Genomic DNA, 25069 nt, shown 5'->3' on the forward strand with positions numbered 1-25069 from the left:
GGATAAGACTTTACTAACTCAATTTAAGAAATATGCCCATCAAATAAAATTACTAAATAGTTATAATTAATTGTGAAATTTCATTTGGTTGCTGCCATATATTAAACACTACGCTTATATTGTATAGAATAACTCTCTCAGGTTTTGGTATGTATATAGAGTAAGATGAGACAAGACTGCGCAGTTTTTGTTATGAATCTATAGTAACACGAAAAAGTAACACAAATGAACTATCCTTTGACAACATACAGTAAATTTCCGAAAGCGCAGTAAACAATATTTCAGCAGAAAATAAACGAATAGCATGACCATGCAAACGCGCAGTCTTACCCGCAGCGCGGGGTAAGACTGCGATCACGTTGGGGTAAGAATGCGCAACGTACTATTACTTTTTAAACAGAGTCATATTCGTATGAAGGTTCTATAAAAAGGAACACAAATCACTAAAGAAAGTTCCTCTTTCATATGAGAAGCATCTGTCGTGCCATCGAAACATGTGACACAATGAATCAAGTCCTTGGCTGGGAGATCGCTAACACAAATCATAAATCAAGGTTCCTGTTTCATTCGCTGACACCAGAATCATCCATATTAAATACACGGCATGGTTGAAATTTATATCTATCCAATAATTACTGCAGATTTGTAAAGCATCTGTTCGCCTGGAATTTATTGCGCAATCGGGAACAAAGCACGTGATGCTGTCGAGCCATTGCATAATGCAATGAAAACGAATACACACGCAGACTCGGCATTAACACAGCTGCCTCTATGATTCAAGATAGTGATATTCTCTACATTCACAGTGAAGAAATTCTAAGAAAACTTAGTGTCAAAATAAATAGCAAACACCTTAAAATTATTCTCGCTTTCTTCTCTCAGCACAACGAACTACCAACATGTCTTCACTAACATCCACGGCTAGCTCTTATCTCGGGCGAAGTGATGGTGGAGCAGTGGTGTCAACCGTGTATGATTTTCACCTAAGAAAGTCGGTTCGCAGTCTTACCCGACGCGCAGTCTTGCCCTTCTCTACTCCATTGGCTGTAATGAGAATCTATATAAATTGAAATAAACATTAAACAATTGCTGCACAGGGAAACTTTCACAGTGCATGTAGGACATGAAGACGAACGACTTATCATGCACAGTCTTGCTCCTTAAGACCCATTTTCTACACCACAAGCTCCAGATGTAGACAGAACAGATAAGAAATACAAAAGAGGTTTCGAGGGCTCGTGTCAACGAAACGAGATCTCAACAAGCAAAACCGTACCAAGGAAAGTAGCTGGTCTTCATGTTCTCCAAGGTTGAGAAAGTTTATCTGCATTGTAAGGATGTATCGTAAGGAGATCAAGAAGCATTTTACGAACGGAATTAAGCGAGCTGCAGCCACTGCAGTAATGAGAACTGCAGCGTACTAAGAATCGCCTAACATTGGATTGGATTGATTTGGTGTTTTAAGTCCACTTTGTGCACGAAGGCTAATTGGGACTGGACCTACAATTTAAAGTGAGATCCGAACCACTTGTGCCTCCATCGGGCATCGAACCCGGGACCCCTTGATTACAAGGCAATGACGCTACCACTGCGCCATGGGGGAGGCCCTGAGAATCGCCTAACATATTCAGTGTCTATGTTGGGAATTGTATAAAAAAGGGAGACCGCGTTTTGTTTATTAACATAGTACCCCTATTTTACAGTAAATATACATATATGAACTCAGGACTTTCATTTTTGTTATGCTACTACATTTTGTTTCATCTACTAAAATTAACACTGAACCTCAGGATAGATAAATATCTTATAGAAACTGGGCGGAATATTGTGCAGGAAACTCGTGCACTGGTGAGATATCGATAACAAATACTTGCTTAAAATGTGAGTAGTACAGCAAATGATGTCAACAGGAAATCCCAACCAAAACGGAAATGTGGCTTCTGGTAATCTACTCCCAAGCGCTCCTTGACCCACAGTTATGTCAGATATGAGTGTGGGGTTTTCACTGGAATCGTTAAAAGATCGTAAAGCGTAGTGACACAGCTGGAGCAAGTACCCTCGTCGAGCGACTCTTTCACAGGATACACACTACACGGAGAAGGTAAGATTTGTTCCTTGGACTTCAACTCAAATATAGGGTGCCCGAAAACTAGTCAACTCATTTTCTTTTTTGTTTACTTTAAACTAACCGTATGCTTTATAACAGAAAACAGATTAGAAGCCTACAGATTGGAGATGGTTTGTGAAAAATAGCACTAGAGAAATGTCTACTAACATTCAGTGTGATGAACTCAATGTACCAGACTTTCCATAACTTTCTCCGAAATTTATTTTGAGGCATCAGGAATTTATGTGCAAATATTGTTGTCCTTAGCAGCTGCAACTGTTCATGGTTCCGCAGAGAAAGTAATCCGAAGTTGTGAGATCGGGTGATCTCGGAGACAAGCTGTGTCCCTAACGTCGCTATTCTACGACATCACGTGATTTGGAAACATCTGCTGAAAATTCAACGAAAAAAAACACCTAGGGCGAAAACAGTTACATTTATATTTATTTATTTGACTGTTCTTTTTTAATGTAAATCTCAAAACCTTGACTGCAAGTTGATACAAAATGTAAAAATCAGTTAAATTCTTATCCTTATTCTTAAATTCAATGAGTTCACTAGTTTAGGAACATCTTACATATAAAATCATTATATACTAGACACGTAAAAGTTTTAATTTGTTTCATTGTGAATTGTTAAGAATTTGGATGTGTTACTTTCGATAATCAACTTGCCTGAAAGTCACATAACTATTATTTGGCAGTGTTCGTATCTCTAGTCGTCTCATATGCCATGATGAAACTCTCAATTTTCCATTTCTACAACAAAGAATATATCTTGAATTTTCTCGGTCTTTTGGGACAATTTCGTGCGGGGTCCTAATCGGGCATTTTTGCCTCCGGGGCTTCCTTCATGGAGAACATTTATGTCAGTGAGTGGTGGGATTGGGTTTAAGAGGTTTGGTTAAGAGGCTCGTCTACTTCGTTGAACGACATGAAACATACTTGAGAACGTCTTGAAAGCCAACGAGGGGGGTTGAAAATCACTCAAGATTTGGAATAAATGTTAACGGGTAGCGGTCACAAAAAGTCACAAGTTTTATTATCTCTTAAAGAGGAGTGGAAGGCTTAAAGCTCAAGGAGCAAAAAGAAGAAAAGAAAATCGTTCATGCATTCCGCGGGGGGAAATGGATGAAAAAGCTCCAGCCTCCACCACGTATAAAACCCCACCTGGATTTTCGGGATCGAATCTAGGCTGTGCCAGCCTAATGCAACTCGCCTCTACGAGAGGTACCTTTTATATGTAAAGGGAATCACCCCTGTGAAATAAGGAGAACACGAACGACATTCAATGTTCAAAACTTCTATTGACTGGACAGGGCGGGGTCATGATAACAATAGAAAGGATGTTCGTTTATCTGTAGATTTCTGTAGAGATGATGGTCTCCGCTGATTTGGTAGATAAGGCACGGTCCTGAAATGAGACGTCTTTAGGGAGCGCAAATCGCCACTTCTAACTCTAGCATAGCACCGATAGCTATTCAATCTATAACTAGGAGATAACCACTGTTTACCCTATAAGTTTCGGACTACAACTGAGGGACGAGATCTGTTATCGTTATCTATTTAAAGGGGATTCAAATTTCCGATCGTTAAAGCCGTTTAGGCAGTTCCATCCTGTCGTTAAACGTATTTTTTGCATAAAGCTGACTTTACTTTATTTCAACTGATTTCCTGTCGATTCCCGTGACAGCGGAGTTTAAAGTTCCACTGAAGGTAGCTGGTGTAATATGCTTGTTAGAAGCTGCTTCCCACGCTTCAGCCGGATTCCTTGGCTAAGTGAGTTAACTATCGAGCTATGAAGCCAGGAGACACGGGTTCGAGTCACGCGTTTGGCGTGATACGATATATAAATATTGGATGAGAGCCGATTTCCACAAAAGTAGGAAATCAAAATTTAAATGAAAGATATAATACAGTGATAACAAATTTCAAAGACATTTAAATTGCATCCTAATTCGAACTGAATGAAACAGAAGAAGTGGGAAAGTATTCAGACAAATATAATGGTGAATCGAATAAGAGAAGTAGTGTGCAATAGGTCGCGCACCATAGGTTGAGAAACGTTGATCTAGACGGATGAAAACTAGACTCAATAATGGAACATCCTCTACACAGTATCATTGAGTGACGAAGACAGAGGTGCTAAGGGGGCGGGCCAAGTTAGCCCGCAGGACTTTTTTTCAGGGGGAAGAGTAAGATCTCATATTTTACCCTTCTGTCAAGGAAACTTTAATTATTTTTTTTTTATTATTATTATCATTGCTGCAATTACTGCTACTATTACTAAGTACTATACAAATCATAAAATTCAAATTGAATAGAAAATATCTGGCGTTAATAGAAAATGAAATCGCCTTGCTTCCTTTCCAAAAACATCTATCACTTTGTTGATGAACAGTTCTATTCCTTTTCGTACTTTTTCACAATGCACAGATATCAGGGGCTACTTAATCTGCTGTCCTTCACCTTACCTCTGATTTTACATGCCCAAGGCTACTGTAAAAAAGTAATAATACCAAATCACGGGGTGTGAATTATGAAGGTCCTAGGGAAATTATTTTCCGGCATTTCGTAATCCCGAACAGCAGAAAAAATTCAAACGATCTTATTTAAAACAGGTAACTTCTTGATATTTTCTGCGCTATACATATGTCTGACATTTCTTCAAATTAACAGTTTTTATCCCAGAAGTTCAAAAACAAACACTTGAAGGGAAAACAGTGTTTAAAATTCTAGATTTTCACTACACCGGGAAATAGAGATTTTTCAGTTCCAAACGTCAGAATTATTAATATTTCCTTCCCAATCCCGCACACCCCTAGTTACGGCATTCAACATGATTGTAATGTCTCGTGTAAACATTCTCTCGTTATTTTGTTGTACGTATATGGCAGTTAACTCCTGTATCTGGTAACCTGTAAATGGCAGAAAACAATATTATTTGTGAGAAAATATCGCTACAATTTTACCATTCTAATTATTTTCAGATATCTGAGGGTGGGGCCAAGTGCTCCCCCTGGCCCTTGCGGTGGACGCCCTCCAACCGGTCGGACAAATCTGCTCGCAACTGTCTGTTTACCGCCCCAACCTCCAACAAAATGTTTTATATGTGACAATGTACAGTGGGATACATGAGTATTACCGTACAAATTGTCCATGACTATTTTCATTAATTTTTCTCTTACATCCTATGTGTTTTTAAGCTATGGATTTTTATATATGCTGGTGCAGAAGTTGTAAACAGCTTGCTTTGAGTTTTCTTTTAATTCTTGAAGCTCTTATTGGGTGAAATAAAGTGCACGAACATGGTGATGGACAATTTGCACGGTAATACTCATGGATCCCACTGTACAATATAATTTAGGTTTAATATGTGATTATGTATTCCATAGAATAAGAAAAGAAACTAGATACTTAAATTTTAAAATTAATAACATAATCTAACTTCGGTTGGGAAAATAATGTTATTTGATTTTCTTGCAGATCCTAGAATTCACCTAAAATGAAGCTTGCGCTTGGATTTTTCTCACTTAGTGTGCTGGTATTTTATATAGATATTCCAGGAGGTACGTATCGTTCATTTCTTTTTTGATTTGCTGTATAAATCTATACATACTTGCCCTTAAGCTTATTGAAATTGCTTGTGTTTGTTCTATTTTAATCTTAATGTTAATGAATCGTCTGCTAATCATCTGTGGTTATTTCAAACTTAACTTTTATTGGAATTTCGGTCCATAAAAAATGCTTCAATATGTTTGTTACGTTTCGTTACATTGTAATTCATAGTGTTGCGTCTCCACAGCTTTGAGCATAGGGGCAACGCAATTCATTTCTGCCCCATTCATTCTCAGTTAAACTTTTTTATTTAAAAAAAAAAGATATGTGTAAACGTTGATACGTTTTATTTTCTAGAACATCTGTGTGCCTAGTAGATAATCTCAAAGAAGTTATACATTCAGGCTTAATAAGAAGTTGACAAGAAATTAGTAAATAAAGCACATGTTATTTTCCACAACCTATTTTAAACCCGAAAGTACCAAAACATGATTGCATTTGCGAAAAAAAATTTTTGTTAATTTTTATTAAATTTTTGGTCCCCTTAATGCAAAATGACAATTTTTCCCAAAAATCTCTAAAGGTAGGTTTGTGACGTAATGTTGTTCCTGAACAACAATGGTTCTTAAGGTTCTTATTATAAATCGAAGTTCAAAATAAAGTTTTTTTGAAGTGACACTATCAAATGTTACATTTATAAGTGTGAAGTGTAGAATAACGATTAGTAACAATATAACTGATATATAAACATAAACATATTGTTAACATTTCTTGCGTACGTACATTATTTTGTATTGAAGATCACAACAAAATGTCACTCCACACTTTCGAAAAAATATGTAACATGGCCATTTGAGCAGAAATTACATGTTCTCTATTTTTACTCATGTGGTGGTCTAATCGGCAGATCATCTAACTGCCACGCGGGAGACACGGGTTCGATTCCCGGGGTGGGTGATCAAAGGTCGATATATTCCGGCCTTTCCTCCGCATAAAGCGGCTCTAGGGGCTCACCAGCCTCAAATCAACGGAATCAACAATATGCGGGGACCCTACCAATTTCGGACGCCTAGACACAACGTTACTTATTACACAGTTACTATTTTTCTTTGCGCTGTGACGTAACTATAACGCCGATGTGTTTATTGTTCACCGAAGATTTCAAGTTAATGCTATCAGCATGCAGCATCAGATTCAATTTCGTCTTAATCGGGCCCTGATCACCCACATCTGAAGGTTACCATCAGCAATTAGAACACCTACGAGGTGTGGCAAGAAAAAAAACCGGATCGATGTTGCTGTCGACAAACGGCAAGCGCGTCAAGGTCAAGCGGTGCATGAGTGTATAACGTGATATCCTACCTATCGGCTGTGTGATTTCCCAGGGTGCGCAGCGATCAGTTCCGCTGTAGCTTGTGGACGAAGTGAACCGTACATCTGTGCTCCGTCGGAAAAATGTTAAGTGTGAAAGTGGAACAGCGTGTCAATGTAAAGTTTCTTGTGAAACTCGGAAAATGCGCCACAGAAACTTATGGTTTGTTGAAGGAAGTGTACGGAGATAAGTGATTATCATGCACGCAAGTATTTGAGTGGTTTCAAAGTTTTAAAGAGGGACGAGAAGTGATCGCGGACGACTTATAACAGTGAAATATTGAGTAACAAGTAATTAACCTAATTGCCCGTTATTAAGAATTAATTACGATTGGTAATATTAAAATCCGTCGCGAATACAGGTGTCTAGCGATTGTCTTAGCCAACACTAACTTGCTCAACCACCGTTTTTCGCCCGAATTCGGATTTACAAGGGTTGGATAAAAAGTAATGGCAACACTTGTATAATTGGTACTTGACTGTATTGGCAGAGGAGCACGTGTTACATTCCTTCAAAGTAATCGCCCCTCATCTCTACGACCTTCTGTCACACGTATGGAAGGCGTCGTACACCGTCAGCCCGTCCATCTCTGTCGATGTCCCGCAGTGACCGCCCTATAGCACGTATGATGGCTTCGCGCGTGTCGTAGTGCTTCCCGCCCAGTGGTTCCTTCATTTTGACAAAACGGTCGTAATCACACGGTCTCATACCTCCCACTACCAGTTATGCAGGAGCGCCGTCACATTGTTCGCAGTGTGACACCTTGCATTGTCAAGCAGGATGATGGGACACCGTGCCGTCGCTTCCTTCTTAATGCGAGACGAAGGTGGTGTTGCAAGAAGGTGCAGAAGTAGGCTGCGTTGACCGTCTGCCTGAGAGACATTGTTCTTCTTACCTAAACATATTGTTAGGGCGCTTGCACTCTCGTCCTCTGCTTCAGAGCACTGCTATTTTTGACTGAATAACATAAAATCGCTCCCACTCACTATACTTCCTCGTCTGACATTCCTTTATCATGCACGAAACGCTTGTGGTGCTGTGACTCACCCCTTTCACGGGACAGCCGTGTTGCCATTACTTTTTATCCAACCCTTGTACATGTATTCTTATGGGGAATAGCAGGAAAAGAGCAACTTCTAAACCAATGGACCGAATTGGATAAGATTTTAACCAGCGGAAGACCACATCATGAAAGTACTGATTCCAAGATTTGAGCCTAATCAGAACAGAAATACGGGAGTTATGAATTATTAAAGGTTCATCGCTGGATTCAATGGGAGACGGTATCCTGGTGAGTTGGCGCTTACTGAACGTGTCGAATACAATAGCCGAGGATTTAACCTAATCTCTGCATGAGGGGCTGCTACCAGAGGTTATGGACTGGAGTGAGCGTTGACCAGGATAGGAGGACAACGGTCAAAGCACCAGAAACAATAAATTGACACCTGAATACAGAGACTAGAGCGTTACCCCGTTCAAATCTGGAATAAAAGGGATGATTCGGAATAGCGAGAAAACAGTTTGCCTACAATCGCCACCGGAGTGTGAGCTACGTGCGACCTAGCTGCGAGTCGCCATCGGATCCGAGGTCTGGATTTGTATTTTCCTCGAGTGAGTGTTTTAGAGCCATGGAGTAGAGCAGAGTAGACCCAGGGGGTCGTTTCCCCCTCGCCGTCAACGCATTCGTGCACATACGTGTGGTATGTGAGAATAACGCCAGACACGTCCACCTGTGTCAATCGTCCGAAACAACGTCCTAAGTTAGCAGAAGTTAATAACATTTAATAGCCATGTGAGTCCATGTGAAACCGTGAAGGACTGACCTACTACTGCGCTAGTTGTCGTATGGAGTCGACAGTGTACGTGTACCGTCATGGACGTCCCTGTGAAGTTAACGAGTGAAGCCAGGATCCGATGATGCCATACGGAACTGCCGGGAGATCCATTTTCGCCAACCAGGATAACCGCGAAGTGCAACAATGGAGTGCAGACGTCTTCCAAAACTGCAGGACCACTTTCACCCTACCCAGGTCAGAGGGAATGCTACGAAGGTAAGATCCAACCATGTGCGTGTGTGAGAGAGATGACGCCAATCTACCGCGAATCTGCGTAAATCAAATCATTGCATAACTTAAATCAGTGCTAGGGCATAACTAGACATCGGTATTCCGGCGGACTAATCACGTTATAGATCAAAGTTTATGTTAACAGCAAACAATAGTCCATTGAAATATATTTATACCTTCAGAAAAGATAAAAGGGGTTCGCACAAGGAACAATTATTCACTTTATACTTAAAATCCTAAACGGTAAATTGTAAACGGCAAGGTAGCCAAGAAATAGCATGAGTATAGTCAAAGTATTAATTAATCTAACCTTTGTAATTGTCATATTGTCGCAATATGCCATGGAATGAGTGTATGAATGAGAGATCGAGTGAAAGAGGGCAAGATGTACTGTGTATTTATCTGTGCTTTAATATATGTGTATATTCAAAACCACCGTAGTATTATGTAACGTCATTTCAGGTACTAAAAATCAAATCCTCCTAGGTTTATTCTCGGTAACTCCGACTGTAGGCACTTATCCTGACCGCATTATAATTCATGTAATGTTTAATCCGCGTGACAGGTGTCACGGGGAGCGATTCTGCGTTGTTGCGTTGCTTAGTTCTGTGGAGTTAGTTAACTTTTAGCGCGTGACAGACTTGCGTCCTGGACGGCCTTGCACGTCAAAACGGAATCAAACATTGCAAATGTCAGTTGATTGATTCGATATCCGTGGGATTGTGTACGTTAATTGTGTATCCGAAGGTCAAACTGTCAACCAACATTATTACATTACTGTGCTGACGACACTTCGTGAGCTAGTAAGACGACGACGACCTGATTTGTGGAAAAGCAAGTCATGGATTCTTCATCAGGACAATGTTCCTGTCCAAACGGCATTGTCATTCAAGGCTTTTTTGGCCAAGAATGGGATCCCAGTGTTAGAACATCCACCCTATTCGCCGGATCTCGCTCCGTACGACTTTTTTTTACTCCCAAAGGTCAAATCAGCAATGAAAAGAATCAGATTTATGACCGTAGAATCTGTGAGAACAAAAGCGACGAAGGTCATGAACATGGCTTCAGAAAATGATTTCAAGCACTGCTACCAGCAATGGAAGATTCGTATGGAGAGGTGTATTGATAGTGCAGGGGAGTACTTCGAAGGGGTTAATGTTCGCTTTGAACAAAATAACCAATAAAAGATTTTGTAGCAACAATCCCGTTTCTTTCTAGCCACACCTCGTATATCCTTTAAAGATAAACTACGAGGCTTGATTTTGAGATTTGACGAACACAGCAAACGTCTCTATCAAAATTATATCGATTCAGACACGATACATCGCTGTCTACGAAAACCCTACGCTGTACAAAACCTTTCAGAAACACGACCATTATGACCCTATGTTACTTATGAACAACAGTAACTTTGGCAACGTTGCAGGAGATGAACAAATCATACAATAACAAAAGTTTAATAATACAGGAGTCAAGCAGTTCATTGTTTCATAAGAATATACAGTAGAGCGTCGATTATCCGAACGTCGGTCAACCGAACGACCGCTTAACCGAACTGTGTACTCGCTCACTTTCAGATATCTGTAATGAAAAAAGTACGTGACTTAGCTGCTCGTAAGCGTGTAGGCTTGCTTAGACAGACCAAAATAAAGGATTTTTTTAAACGTTAATTTTGTGTACTGTGTGTATTGTTCATGCAAAATGCGTATGTAATATGTACATATTTTTGTTTAATAAACTGTACCACATACTATATATTCCTACTACAGTTCGGTTATCCGAACAAACCAGTTTTCCGAACACCCATGTCCCCCAATTACTTCGGATAATCGGCGCTCTACTGTATATGTAATTTCATAACACAAAACTCAAACTAAAGCCAAGCAATGCAGGTCCATGTGGTAGTGAATATTCAACAATGGACACAACCCTAAACAAATAGTATGTTTTGTCGTACAAAATCAAGATAAAAGCTACTTTATTTACAACAGACTTAATTTTTATTCTTCTCACATGGAAACAAAATCTCAATAGTTGGCAATATAAATATATTTTACCCAGCAAAAATATTAAACATGATGTTCTTCAGAAACAACACCAGTGGTGAAAGGATTAAGTAACTGTTACGCTGGTAGCTTGTCAGGATTTGTGAAACTAGGAATATTTTTGTTAAATTCATTGTTTTCATATCTTGATCATTACAGTGCGTATTGGGAGAAAAGGTTGCTATGGTAATATGAATGAATGATAATTGTGTAAAGTTATTCAGAAAAGCCGCAATGATCCTGCTTTAGGACACATATTTGATAACACAAGAAATTATTAAGTTTCATTTTCAAGTATGAAAATGGTGCCGATAAGGTGTACCGTCAGGAAAAAAAGCACTGTCTATATACTATATCCGGACATAGAATTTATGACAACCTGGCAAAATTATGTGCAATCTGCCCAATTGGCTCCGAGCTACAATGTCTAAATAATATTGAAATTCACATTTGACCAGTTTTGCTTTGTTTTGTACGTTTCAGGTATTGCCCCTGCATGCCCGCCTAACAGTGCTATCAATGACGGTTGCAATACGTGCGGGTGCGGACCGGACGGCCGACTGAGATGGTGCACCCTGATGGCCTGTGGAGTTCGTCTGGATAATGGCACATTTGCGTACACGTGGTCAGGTAACGGAATAGTACTGAATTATTTGTATTTATGTCTTTGATTATGTTGCGTCGCATGTCTACCTCTCAAGGTTAATCGCTAAGAATTATATGAATTCATGAATTTTATGAAGAAGCAAAGACAATAAAATATCCATGTGCTTTAACCATAATGTTTACATACTTCAACTAGAATACTTTGAAACCGTCAAAACTTTGTCACCTTGAAAAAAAGCGAGGGTTGATTGTGGCGATGTACATTAATCATGTGTTTTTTTTTCTCCTATTTGTTCAGTTAATTACAGCAACTAGTTTTGTCGCTATTGTACTTGAACCTCGCCACAAAATAATGTCAACTGAATTCAGATCGATTGTGTCAAGTCCATGGATGACCATGTACATAAATGTGTAATAGTGAAACATGGTTTCTGAATGTTAATACATTGCCTGGGTGGATGATTTGAACATTATATTGCATTTAATGTGTCAGCTGCTATAGTAGTTCACTACATTACGATTTTCTGACCTAATCAAAAATCTTTGAAACTGAAACTAACTTTCTAGCGATACCTAAGAACCACGTTATACTACCGCAGATAAATACAGTTTTCCTCTTTTGTATCGTCAGTTAAATCTATACATGTGCTCCATACAAATAGCTATATGTTTTTACGATGTGATGTTTTACAATAATATAAAAATTATTTTTAAAACCAAATAAATTAATAATAATTTTACTGAGCAGCCAACTTCATTTCCATTCAGCTTGTGCTCTATTCCACTATTTGAAAGGTTGTAATGATAAATTACTCTATTTCAATGATGATGATAATAGAATAATTGTGTGTTTTGATCTCGTAGACCACAACCCGAACACTCCACCATGCACCCCTGGACAATACAATAAAGGATGCAATAAGTGTGTATGTTCACAAGACGGATTCGAAGCATGCACCCGATTGGACTGCGAGGAAGAAAATGAAATTGAAACTGACGAGGAAATACAAAATAATGAGGGAATTGATGTTAATGAGGAAACTTACGATGAAGTAGAAAACCTATTGGGCGAATAGATATGGAACAGTAAACGACATGTTTCTAAGATTCTGTGTTTAAACTTTAATGAGACCATATATACATTCACATACGTTGTACTTTATTATTACGTCAAATAATAAATAAGTTACTTGTAAAATCGTAATAGCATGAAGTAAAATAATTATTTTAAATTTTTAATAGCTTTATTTTTCATGTACACATGAACATTACTTGAGACAAGCACAAGTAAGGCGTAAAGGTGAGCATTAGAGACTGGTGTCAGAAGTAATGCATACATAATTTTGAAAAGTTTATTATAAAGATAAGAAAAGCTAATGTTCAGGAATAGTACGTTGCTTTTCTACATTTTATATTATTTGTAAAGAAGACAATGTATGAACTAAAGAAATTGATAAGAGAACAATCACAATATTCATTCCACAAATCCTGGTAGAACCAAGCTTATGATAATAGTTGCCAATTCACCAAATATTAACGAAAGTGAATAAAAATAGAGAAGCGAAACAATTTTAATTGTCAGAAACATATTCCTAATTTTAAAGCGGTGTTGCTTTAAGAAAAACACTACTGTCGAAGACATATTTTCTAATTTTTTAGAGATGTACGGCAAGAGTAAACAATTGAAATTCACATCTTGTAGTTTAATTTTTAAAAATATAACAACGAGGAGAAAAATAAAGAAACAAGTTAATAAAAAAGTGAAAAACAATAGATTCTACATATGTGATGTCTGCTCAACTTCTATGAAGCATGAAGATTCAGTATTTGTTTATGCACAGCAAACAATGCAGCGTTATTGATAAGAATATATTGACAATTAGAACAATCTTAACACAGCAGAAAGAAAATGTGAATTGATAAAGAAAGAAAAAGTGTTGGAACGAAATATTTTTTTTTAAAAGAAAAAGAGAACAAGAGTACAAGAGGCATTAATGACATCTTAAAAAGTCAGTTGTATTTCTAAACCATATGTGTATCTGACACTCGATTCCGTTCTACTGGAAAGGTAAATACGTAAGTAATGACCAATCATTAAATTTAACCGCCCTTTTAATTGTAAGATATGAATTCGAAGACGAGTTGTTTCACGAATACGCTTACAAAACATTCGTTATCAGATAGATTAATAGACCATAAAAAGTAGCACCACTGGAGCTGCTACACTAATACCAAAATGGTTTGTTGAATAGTTTCTTGGCAATTTTGTTTCTCTCCAGTGACCAAAATACAATTTACAAGTACAGAAATGTTTATGAGTATCATTAAAATTTGATCAGTGTGCTCACAATGAAAACTGTAACGTGTCTGGTATTTGCTCGAGCCTTGAGAGAAGTGGATACGTTGCTTGCATGACTCAAGACCGAGAATAATGAAGTTGCTTTAAGGCGGTTAGCAAGACTTGCTTATACTCTATCCCTGGAATCTCTGGAACAAGGTCGCGCATAACGGCGGAGAAGGGGAGAAAGCGAGTGAATGTGCGGAGCAAAACAGAACACGCTCCTGGAAACGGCTGCTGGCTGCAGTCGCTTTTCCCTCTCCACGCAATCCCGTTCCCTCTCACGCGTTTATTGGACGAGCGGTTTCGAGGCACTACTTGCACTGAGACTTGTTTTCGTTCGCTCGCCCCAGAGATTCCCAGGACAGAGTATAGTAGGTGTTTGCCCCACGGAGTACAGAGTCTCATCAAATTTCCTGTTCAAAATTACATACATACACAAAGGGTACTGAGCACAAAATTGGGATATTTTGATTACGTTACTGGGTCTTACCAAATAAAGAACATCCATTAGCATAGATAGGATTGTGCTACCAAACATTGTAGAAAAATGAATTGAACAATACTGACGTACTAAAGTTATAGTATTTATAGAATATATGTTTACAAAAATTGCAAAAAATACACCCACACATATGCACAAATCCACCTATGGCTACTGGTGATCGAAAACAAATAATATGTATCTGACATTTGTTCTTACTCACGGTTTAAAACTGTAGTTCGGCGTTAAGGCCTCTTGGCAGCTAATGAATAGCATTTAGTCCAGTACACCTAAGGCCTAGGGCGCACTAGCGATTAAAAATCACTCCGATTGATCACTCCGTAAGCGTTGATATGGGAATGCACGAACTGGCAACTTTTAAATCACGGCGATTAAAAAGTTACCGCATGCTCCATTTTCAAGGCGGAACTGTTGCCCGAAAAAATTAAACACACAGGTTGGAACGTGTTAGTGCACTCTGGCGATATTTTATCACTCGAATCACTGTTGACTGTAGATGTCGGGCAAGAAAGTCCCAGTATATAGAGAAGGAGACTGTTGTGCTGTGTGAATGTACAATGTCCTTTAATGCAGAACGTTTTATATGAAAGTTGAAAGGAGACGTTTAAAAGAATATTCGGACAAGAACGAGAAAGAATTGCGTGGATCTTGGTAGAAAAGTGGGATGAACTTTCGCCTGCAGAAATGTGTATATTTTTAGTTCAAATTCAATATAAGAACTGTGCTACAGAGGATATAAGTTAATATTTGCACAAATAAAAACAGGTTTATACTCTCTCGCATTATTCTTGGCGACATTGAATACTTTTAATAGTTTCATGTTTATTTCGAACTCAAGCCATCCAGAAGCCTCACCTGACTGTGGAAAAAATAAAAAATACATGATCTATACAGAACAGAAGCGTGACATTTTTGTTTACTTTTCGTTACGCAGAGTCTGAAAAATGGAAATTTAATTCACTGATAGTTTCCGATTCTTTTCCAGCTGTCTTTATCTCGATATTTTAGTTGCAATTAGTCATAATGCACTGTTATTAAAATAAACGCTTCCTCCACAACTATTTCAGTTTGAAAAGAACAGAACATCTATCTATAAGGAGCATAGGCATTTAATAGTGAAAGAGCGTGATGTACCTAAAATCGCCTAACTTCTTTATCGCTAGTGCGCGCTCGACGAAAGTACGAGAAACTTATTTTCTTCGTGTTCAAAAAATCAACCAACTTTTTAATCTCTAGGTCTAAAACTCTCATGTTTCTGCTATGGGATCTTCACGTCCAAATCGGACGATTCTCATTGTTTTCCGACCGATCCAAGTATGTGTACAAAGTTGGAACTATGCAAATTACAAGTCTCTTTTTTTAGTTGCTTCAAATTAATAAAGAAGCATTAATTAACTTCATACTTATTTTACAGGGCGCAAGGGGATAATTCTACAGGATGAACATCTGGATTAAATCCTTTTCTTTACTGTTGATGGTGTTGTATATAGGAATTACACCATGTAAGTTGGGAATTTATTCCACTACGTAGATCCTACAAGTTGAGACAACATCTTGTCTTATTTATTAGACATATTGCGAATATTTATTGCGACCCAAGCTAATATAAGAACGTACTAAGCTAAGGTTATATACACTCCTATTCACATAAAGTAGCACACTTTATAGAGTTCGATAATTGAAGAATGTGCCACTTTATCTGAACAGGAGTGTACAATACATTTTCAAAACTATATTAAGTAACAATATGGAAACTTTCGACTATGCATGTTGTCTTCTTTTCTCGTCACTTTTCCGCCAGTTTTGGCTAAACGCGACGATGGGAATATATAATAATGATGACATGAAACTGATTAATGGACAGTCACAAAGACACACTCATACCCAGGAAAGGAATCTAATCTGAAATCTTCTTTTGCGAGTCCGTGAATCGACCACTCAAGGCGCTCGACCACAAATAGACAGATCCATTTTATTCCTAGGTGTATCTCTACGTTCTATCCATAAGCGTAACTTGATGGGGGAAAGAGGAGGCACTTTTCCTATCAAAATATTTTAAGATTTAATAACATTTACAAGATAAATTTACTTTTGTTAACCTACTGGGACCTGAGGGGCAAATTAATAAAGAGTAATATTTGTGATTTCGCACATCTAACAGTTATTTAGTAAATAATCCTGGGTGCTATTTTTATGGGATGGAAAACTTTTTTTTTTCTGTCCCCCTAAATTAGGCACCAAGTTACGCACATGGTTCAATCAATTATATAATATTAATTTTACATGTAGAAAAATGCAGGTAGACCCCATTGAACCTGCTCGCCTGTAAGAAAAATCACACACACAAATAGATGAAAACATAAGCCTTTACAACCAGGGTTGTTAAAGGTCCAGGAATGTTAAATAAATTCAATTCCGGTCCAGGAGAGAAAATCAGCAACCGTGAATGGCTTCTGGACCGTAAATAACGGGTTTATCTGTAAAGTATTTCATTTCGGTCCAGGAACCTTTTTTTTTCAAGATAAATTTAAATATGGTCCAATAACATTTTTTCCGGATCAATTTAAATTCGGTCCAGGAACCTTTTTTCAATGAAACAATACGCAACTTGGACCGAATTTAAATTGTGCGAGAAAAAATGTTCCGGTCCTACCAGCGGAACCCAATAGAACCTATTAGAATTTATGTGTTCCTGCACCTTTAACAACCCTGTGTACAACTATCCACCACCAGAAATTCCTGAGTAGGCCTACTTCGTTGAATGGAGGCGTGGTCAATTTGCAACTAATTTCCAACGCGTAGAAGAAGATCAATAGGTACTGGCACGAAATATTTTAATGAGCCCACCTAATGTTTAATAGCATGTGAGGCAATGTGTTAAGTGCTGTGTACAAAAACTAACACAGAATTCTGTAACATAGTTTCCATTTCATTTATTAAATTAATTGAGGAGCCATAAAAACAATGTGCATATATATTTCTTGTCAGCTGTAGCACCAAGGTGTGGTTCACGTTCAATGGTGAACGACGGGTGCAGCTACTGCGCTTGTAATGATGATGGCGTCATCAGCGTCTGCACCAAGATGTTCTGCATGATGAATATGGACAATGGGGCATATGGATTCTTATATCCTGGTACGTATATTTATCAATTTCGCATATCCTGGATGAAGACGATATCCATTTTGTGCCAGGACAGTTGCACAACGCGCGCACACACTCACCGGCAGTGGTACTAAGCGGTGGTAAAAGTTGCCATTGAACATTTGCTGTTAGAACCTACTTATCCCCGTAGAGTTAGGCAACACACATAACGCCTTGCAGGCACGCGAGTATTTCAAGATCTAAGCATCCCATTTTTATTACCAATAACTGTATACAGGGTGTTTCTAAAGTTCGTTTCCAACGCGTAGGAGGTGATTCTACAAGTGAAAATAAACACCAGAAGTTCATATGACGAAATGCCGAAAACGGCACCCATTCGGAGTTATTGAAGTGGGTCTGTTGAAGTGACAGCACCACCACCATCTTTGTTTTCTACGTAATGGTGATGTCCACTACGGATATTCGCTTTCTTCTTGGTTGTCAGTCTCCACATATCACTTTCCGTGGATAACACATCTCGCTAAACCTTTCCATACCTCCATGACTTCAACAGACCCATTCGCTTCCTTTGGGGAATCCCTTGCGCATCATCTTCACACATCTGCCATGCGCTTTTTTGAATAGAGCATGCCTCATTTCTTTGTGGAACGTCCATCGCCGCGGTCATATGGTTGGCCGTTGTGCCACTATTTCCTTGTAAACATAATTTTCGCACTTTTTTCCCACTTCAATAAATCCGAATGGATGCCGTTCTCGACATTTCGTCACATGAACTTCTGGTCTTTATTTTCACTTGTAGAATCACCTCCTACTCGTTGGAAACGAACTTTAGAAACATCCTGTATAACATGAATATACAGGGTGTGCCAAAAAATGTAGGCATACTTTAAGAGATATTATCTATGTATTAATTTTTTAAGTTGATTTGAATTATGGTAGCAACGTGTAGTATGATTGTGGCTCAAAAGATGACAATAATTAAATGAATGCTAGCGTCACCATGCCATAGGCAGGTCAGTAAAACAAAATGGCGGAAGCACGGTTGTCGTTAGGGGAGCGCAAGACCATTCTGAAGTGTAATTTCCATTTGCAATTCGAGAACGTTGTGGAAGTACGTACAACGACAATGAAGGGGTTAGTATGCACCAGAACTTTCAACAGCGGCGGCGCCAGGATTAATCGCCTTTGGGATACTGAGGGGCTGCGGAATGAAATATAGGGTGCGCGATGTTGAAAGTATAGAAAACATGAAACATGCATGCAAGGGCGGCCGCAGGATGTTTCTCTGCGAGGGAAGGAGGGAGCCAGAGAAAGATTTCATATATTTATGAAATTAAAATTGAATTGAAAGTACTTTGGTGTTGGTGCCAAGTTCAGGCTTGAACCCACTATTTAAATAGAAACTGGATTCACCTTGTATCCTTTCCATAAACATCTAACATTTTATTGTTAAACAGTTCTTTGTCTTTTTGTACTTTTTCACGATGCACAAATATCAAGAGTTCAATTTGTATGCGTTGGGTAAAAGAAAATCGCCATGCAACCTGAAGTTCTACTATTTGTAAATAAGACAACACGTACAAAAAATACGGAATCATGTAGTGAGTTTCTTGTAGGTATCATACTGCTTTCCTTACATGATAGAAGTGTGAATAAACAACAACGAAAGAAACAACCATATCGTTACAACTCGCGTTAAATAATTTCCCAGGCACAACCCGATGATCTACAGAAAGCAACTAAACTTTTTGTTGTTGTGCGATTTTGTGATTAGAGGAAGAACAAGTAGGCGGAAAATAAAACTTTTTTTATCAAAAATGCTAAAAAAATTTAAAATATGAAACAACCCACACTGCTCTGTAGGTAATTACCGAAAACGTTACCGGAATAAACAAAAGTACAAACAATTCTTAACAACAGTGATGATGAAACAATGACAACAGCCGCTGGTATTTGTATAGATCGCAGCCACTACAGGAAAGAAAATGCGATTTCTCTTTCAGTGACCAGTGGATTGCCTGCTATGTACAACTAGCTGATTACCCGGCGTTGCCCGGGTATTATTTATCCCAATCTTGTATTAGACAGGAAAATAATGAATTCTAACTATAGCGTAAAATGTAACTAATTTAAATGTGATCGTGAATGTCACCAATTAGCTTAGCGACTCCTAAAGCCATGGATTTGACACTAATCTAGATCATTTGAGGCATTTTATTTTTCACCCCCTCTCACGCCCCCATGCCGATAGGTGATAAACTTGAAGTTGAACCGCATTGGGAGTGTCACGAAAACTATGGATTCCACACTGATATCGGTCGTTTTCGCAACAAAAATAATCATATCAGCCTGAATGTTTGACAAACCGAGAAACACTATCGTTGTGCGGGATTGCATAGAGTCACGGATGTCTGTTTGTGCTGAGTTTAATATCGGTCGTTTTCGATTATTTTTACATGTCACCCTTTCCCACCCAACCCCTAGGGGCAACAGGGGTGTCTTACCCCCAAAGTATTTTTTCCATATTACATGTGATACGTGTACCAAGTTTGGTTGAAATTGCTCCATGCGTTCGAGAGTTATGCCGGAACGAACATACATACACAACCACACCCCCCCGCCCCACGCACATACATCCATTTTTATATATATAGGCAGATAGATAGTTAATAGCTGTATTACTTCAATTCCTAACATTCTACGCTCGAAGTGACGGCATTGTCTTAATAGCATAACGTAATATAACATTTCATTAGGTTGAAAATAAGTTTTGAACATGGGGGGGGGGGGGCTGAAGGGGGTGCGCAAGCCTCGCACAACAACATGTCCTGTTTCTTCTACTATGGTGTTGGAACAGTTTACACGCTCACATCAGAAGTCTGCCAAACAATGTGTACCTGAGATAGAAGTTAGCGGAACAAGAATACGATACATTCTAAAAACAGCAAAATGGAAGGTTTTCATGCCAAAATTATTACATGGACTGAATGAAGACTAGTCCACGCCAGACGCTGAGGCCTGGTAAATTATCGGTCCACGGTTCCACTCAAGTCAAACTGTGCTTAATCAGACTAAACCATTTTCCCCCACAAACTCCTCATCCTCCTGTACCATGTTTTGGAACCACTCACAATACTGCTGTCTTCGAATGACAACCGTGCTTCCGCCATTTTATTTGACTGTCCTGCCTGGATAATGGTGACGCTAGCATTCATATCATTAATGTCATATTTTGAGCCAACATAATTCAATTCAACTTCGAAAAGTAATACATAGATAACATATCTTAAAATGTGTATATATTTTTTTGCTATCTCCTGTTTTATGATACCAAATATAATGAAACAAAACAAGGAAGCACAGTTACAAAAACAATAGTTCCATTGTGTGTAAGTACGATTTATTTTATTTTTGAGAGCATTACTTCGACAAAAAACAAAACACACTTTTAAAGTCCATGGGATTGATTGATTGATTTGCTTTGTTTTACTTCGCTTTTTGTGCCAGTTTTGGCTAATTTGCGAAGATGGGGATGAGTGATATATGATGAAATTGATGAATGGACTCTCACAAACATCCATGCTCAGGACGGGATTCGAACCCGGGACCTCTGGTGTTGTAGCGCGATGTGCCAACCACTCCGCCACGGGTGCCGGCTAAAGTCCATGGGAGAATAGAGTGCGTGCACTGAAACATATTTTTTGACTTTCCAGGTGTTCCAGGTATTTTCCAATACATTTTAAAGACAACACCACTAAGCCTTGTTTCCATCTTGTAAAACACTCAAAATGCTGACCAAGGCAGAATTTATTGTCAAATAAACACACCGTAAACGTGACGTTGGTATAAAGTTGAAACTTCACGTTTAGAGTATTTATTTGACAATAAATTCTGCCTTGGTCATCATTTTGAAGGTTGTAATAAATTTTAAGTTTGCGATATATTCTTTGAGTGAGTAATGACTGCAGTTACAAAACATAGCCTGCCGCTACCATATTTTTAGGTTATACCAAATATAGGGTGACCAGACACATACATTCAAAAAAGAGGACAGAGCATGGCGAGAAAGGAGGACAAAGTCATAAAAAAGAGGACACCGAATAAAATGGCTATTCATTTGCTATTACTCATAATTTCATCAATATACAAAACTCTTACCAACATTTTGCTCACAGATGCTTTTCAGATGATCTCTTTCAAGAACTTCATCTTACCTTTAAGCAAAGAAAGCAATCTCCTAATCTGTTCTTTTAACAAATTACAAAGAATGTTTATAATTTGAAGCACAGAATTTTACTCCTTTTCTAATTCTTGGATATTAGACTGAAATATCTCCACAAGTGAATGCAAATGTAACAAGTAAGATTCGCTTAACTTATTTCGAAAAGCCAAATTAAAATTTTAAGTAGTTTGGATTGGGTAGAGAAATATGATTTCAATGCCACGAACATTTCTAGCACTCTTTCAACAGCAGGGAAAAGTGGCAACCTTACACTTTACCCCATATTCGTTTCTTCCATCCTTTAAAACTGGATATTTTCTTGCAAGATCATTGTTGAATTTACACTTTCGCTTCGTTATTTCATGAAAGTAAATATTACTTAATAATCAAAATTCTCACTACGCATTTCTGTATCGGGTATGTATAACTCGAAAAGGAACTGGCCGACCTCTGTGGTGGAGTGGTTAGCACACCGCGCCACAACGCCACAGGCCTCAGTTTCGAATCCCGGCCTGGGCATGGGTGTCCTTCATCAAAATCATCATATCATCGCTCATACTCATCTTCGCGATTATCCAAAAGTGGAAAAAAAGCAAAGTAAAATAAACCAAATCAATCAACCGAAAAGGAACTGCACAGACTACATGCGTTCCAGCAGTCTCAGCGCTTAATACTAATGACTGGTGTGCGGAAATTTGCCTATTTGCCTTTTTTATCCCTCTTGTAGTAAACCATAGACTTTCATGTTTAAACTTTATTTTGCTTAATCGTGCCAAAAAATGGATATTCTGCAATTTTTGCATACTTCAGATTTTTCTTACGTGCATTTGGCTTTCCCTATATTGAAAGATGTAAGGCTTTGTTGATGTTGTACTGATTGAAATGTGGAATTCGCCAGATTTGATGGTCTGAATTGGAACATTGTTTTAAATATTTTTTTGTTACAATGGTGCAAATCGTTAGCACAAGCTCTTTTTGTGAGAATTACTTTAACAGACGATTCCCCGCAAATGTGAATTTCGATGAAAAGAGTATTATAGTATGTTAATCGCTAGCGCACTTTTATGTATAAACTAAAGTTCTAATACAGTATAACTGTACATTGTAAGAAGAAAATTGAAATAAGTTCATATCCATTGCCTATTTTAATGTTGTTTTTTTCTAATTTTAGGGTACCTTTTCTTAGTTTATGGGGCTTTTTAAGTGCCTATTTTCATCATTTAGGTGCCTATTTCAGAGGCTTTTAATGCCTTAAATACTCGCCCTACTAGAGAGTCAGTCGGGAAAGTGATCGTATTGAGCTCCTTGATGCTAGGTGAGCATTGCTCGAATATTTAACGCGCCCCAAATGAAGCATTCTGTATGCAGCACATTTGCTATGGTCAATGCTATACTCTTTCCAAAAAACGAGGACATTTACCGATTTCTAAAAAATCCGCCCGGACGCCGGACAGACACCTAAAAAGGAGGACATGTCCGGATAAAAGAGGACGTCTGGTCATCCTAACCAAATATCAAATTACGGTTTATACAAACATGTGAAAGATAATATTGCCTTACGTTTCCACGTTTTGATTAATTTAGTCGAATTCCCTAACTTTCTTATGACTTTTAAATATATTGGTGTATATCCTGGCCAATGAGGACAATTACACACACACATACATATTCATTTATGATGAAGATTTTTGAGAATCCGTCAAAATGTGAAACCTCTGTTGTTTTAATTCTGTAACCATGTTTCGTCACAGATCACAACCCTGATTCACCAAGGTGCAAGGCAGGGGTGCACACGAAGGGTTGCAACATTTGTGTCTGTTCTCAGGATGGGTTCGAAGCCTGCACCCGACTCCGGTGTGATCGTGAAGGAAAAACACGGGACACGAGGAAACGTGGGCCAAGACGAACTAAAAAGGCAGCAAGAAAAGGCCACAAAATGAAATAGTTTGTAAATATACATTTTGTACTGGTACAGTAAATATTTTAGATGAATATTTGTGAACAATAAAGTAAAAAAATAGAATTTCTTTCCTTTCTTAGGTAGACTTCATTATTTCCACAACCTTTCCGTGTCTGTCGCGGGTAACCTCCTCAAGTTTTATGTGTGCAAGAAATTTAAACTACATACATATCCTACATAAAATATACAACGTGGACAAACATTCGCCTATTTTGCTCGTTGATCTCGTTCTATGCCATGGACCAATCAAAGCAAGTGCTGATTTTTGAATTGTGAATGGGCCTACCTGTGCAAAAAACATGGGATACCGCCTCTTCATGAAACGAGACATGGAAAATCCGACTGAAAGTCACACAGAAGTGACCAGCAGTCACACGAACCCCTTCAGTCTACAAGCAAATCATGTACTACGCATGTGCGAGTCGACACGATGCACGGCAATGAGAAAACAGCCTAGTGCAAGCGACACATGCTGCTTATGTTGTCGTATCAGTTCGAAACGTCGCATCGCATTGTCGCATCCAAGTCGCCTGTCGCTTCGGTCTTAAAGCTTCGAATACGTTGAAAATAAAAGTTTTCGTCTCGAAGTCCTAAAGTTTATCTGGACGTTGCATTGTACGGTGACACGTTAATGGCATCTTTTAGACTGATGTGACGAATGACATGTGTCACTTGGAAACGAACCTTCAGCAATAAATGTAACATTTCGCACCGAAGCAACACGGCAAGCTGCACGTGTCGCTCGAAGTGGGCAGTTTTTTCAGTAACATGCATCGTGCAGTCTCAGTCTGATAGTTGCGCATGCGCAGTGAATGTTTTCCACAGACTGGAGGTGTCCGTGTGCCTTGTCGCTTTGGTCTCCCTATAACATTAGTTTTGAAATGGCAAAATTGCAGTGGCTAAAATAACATTGGGAAGCACTTAAAAACTGCGTCAGTGCTCATGACAATGAAAAACAACTTCGAATGCAGCAATGTCTTTCTTTGTTGCTGTTGGAGGATATTTTGTTGTTGTTGTTTGGTGGCAGGAAAGACCGATCGATTTTTGGAAGGAATTGTCTCCAACGTCAGTTCTTGTGACGGAAGATAAAAAAATGGGCATCAGCAGCTGTGGGCTTCCAGTTCTCATTTTGCAAATTACTATCAACATACTTTATGACTGTTCAGTTTTACACAACGCACGTTCA

General features: G+C 38.5%; 2 protein-coding genes and 1 long non-coding RNA gene across 4 annotated transcripts in view; 2 read left to right on the top strand and 1 right to left on the bottom strand.

Annotated features, from left to right (window-relative positions):
• The window catches only part of LOC145986814 (uncharacterized), a 268487-nt gene that overhangs the window by 177242 nt on the left and 66176 nt on the right, over positions 1–25069 (bottom strand). The window lies entirely within an intron of this gene.
• On the top strand, positions 1965–12986 carry LOC145987355 (uncharacterized). Its single transcript, XM_083121878.1, has 4 exons — positions 1965–2101; positions 5593–5675; positions 11631–11777; positions 12618–12986. Exons 2-4 carry the CDS (start codon positions 5612–5614, stop codon positions 12827–12829), a joined length of 423 nt encoding a protein of 140 aa, XP_082978004.1. The 5' UTR covers positions 1965–2101; positions 5593–5611; the 3' UTR covers positions 12830–12986.
• On the top strand, positions 13703–23935 carry LOC145987356 (U-reduvitoxin-Pr21-like). 2 transcript variants are annotated; one of them, XM_083121879.1, is made up of 4 exons: positions 13703–13829; positions 16011–16098; positions 17585–17731; positions 23675–23935. In XM_083121879.1, the coding sequence occupies exons 2-4, from the start codon at positions 16035–16037 to the stop codon at positions 23866–23868; spliced, it is 405 nt and encodes a 134-aa protein (XP_082978005.1). In that variant the 5' UTR covers positions 13703–13829; positions 16011–16034; the 3' UTR covers positions 23869–23935. The 2 variants fall into 2 exon arrangements, with proteins under 2 accessions (XP_082978005.1, XP_082978006.1); XM_083121880.1 differs by having other exon boundaries at positions 13708–13821.

Source organism: Lepisma saccharinum, chromosome 4 (assembly GCF_977018435.1).
Source record: "Lepisma saccharinum chromosome 4, izLepSacc3.1, whole genome shotgun sequence".
Classification (NCBI taxonomy): domain Eukaryota; kingdom Metazoa; phylum Arthropoda; class Insecta; order Zygentoma; family Lepismatidae; genus Lepisma; species Lepisma saccharinum.

Coding starts and splice junctions, on each gene's coding strand:
- LOC145987355 (XM_083121878.1), top strand. CDS start 5,612: ATGAAGCTTGCGCTTGGATTTTTCTCACTTAGTGTGCTGGTATTTTAT. Junction 5,676..11,630: donor TTATATAGATATTCCAGGAG/GTACGTATCGTT, acceptor TGTACGTTTCAG/GTATTGCCCCTGCATGCCCG. Junction 11,778..12,617: donor ATTTGCGTACACGTGGTCAG/GTAACGGAATAG, acceptor TTGATCTCGTAG/ACCACAACCCGAACACTCCA.
- LOC145987356 (XM_083121879.1), top strand. CDS start 16,035: ATGAACATCTGGATTAAATCCTTTTCTTTACTGTTGATGGTGTTGTAT. Junction 16,099..17,584: donor GTATATAGGAATTACACCAT/GTAAGTTGGGAA, acceptor ATTTCTTGTCAG/CTGTAGCACCAAGGTGTGGT. Junction 17,732..23,674: donor ATATGGATTCTTATATCCTG/GTACGTATATTT, acceptor GTTTCGTCACAG/ATCACAACCCTGATTCACCA.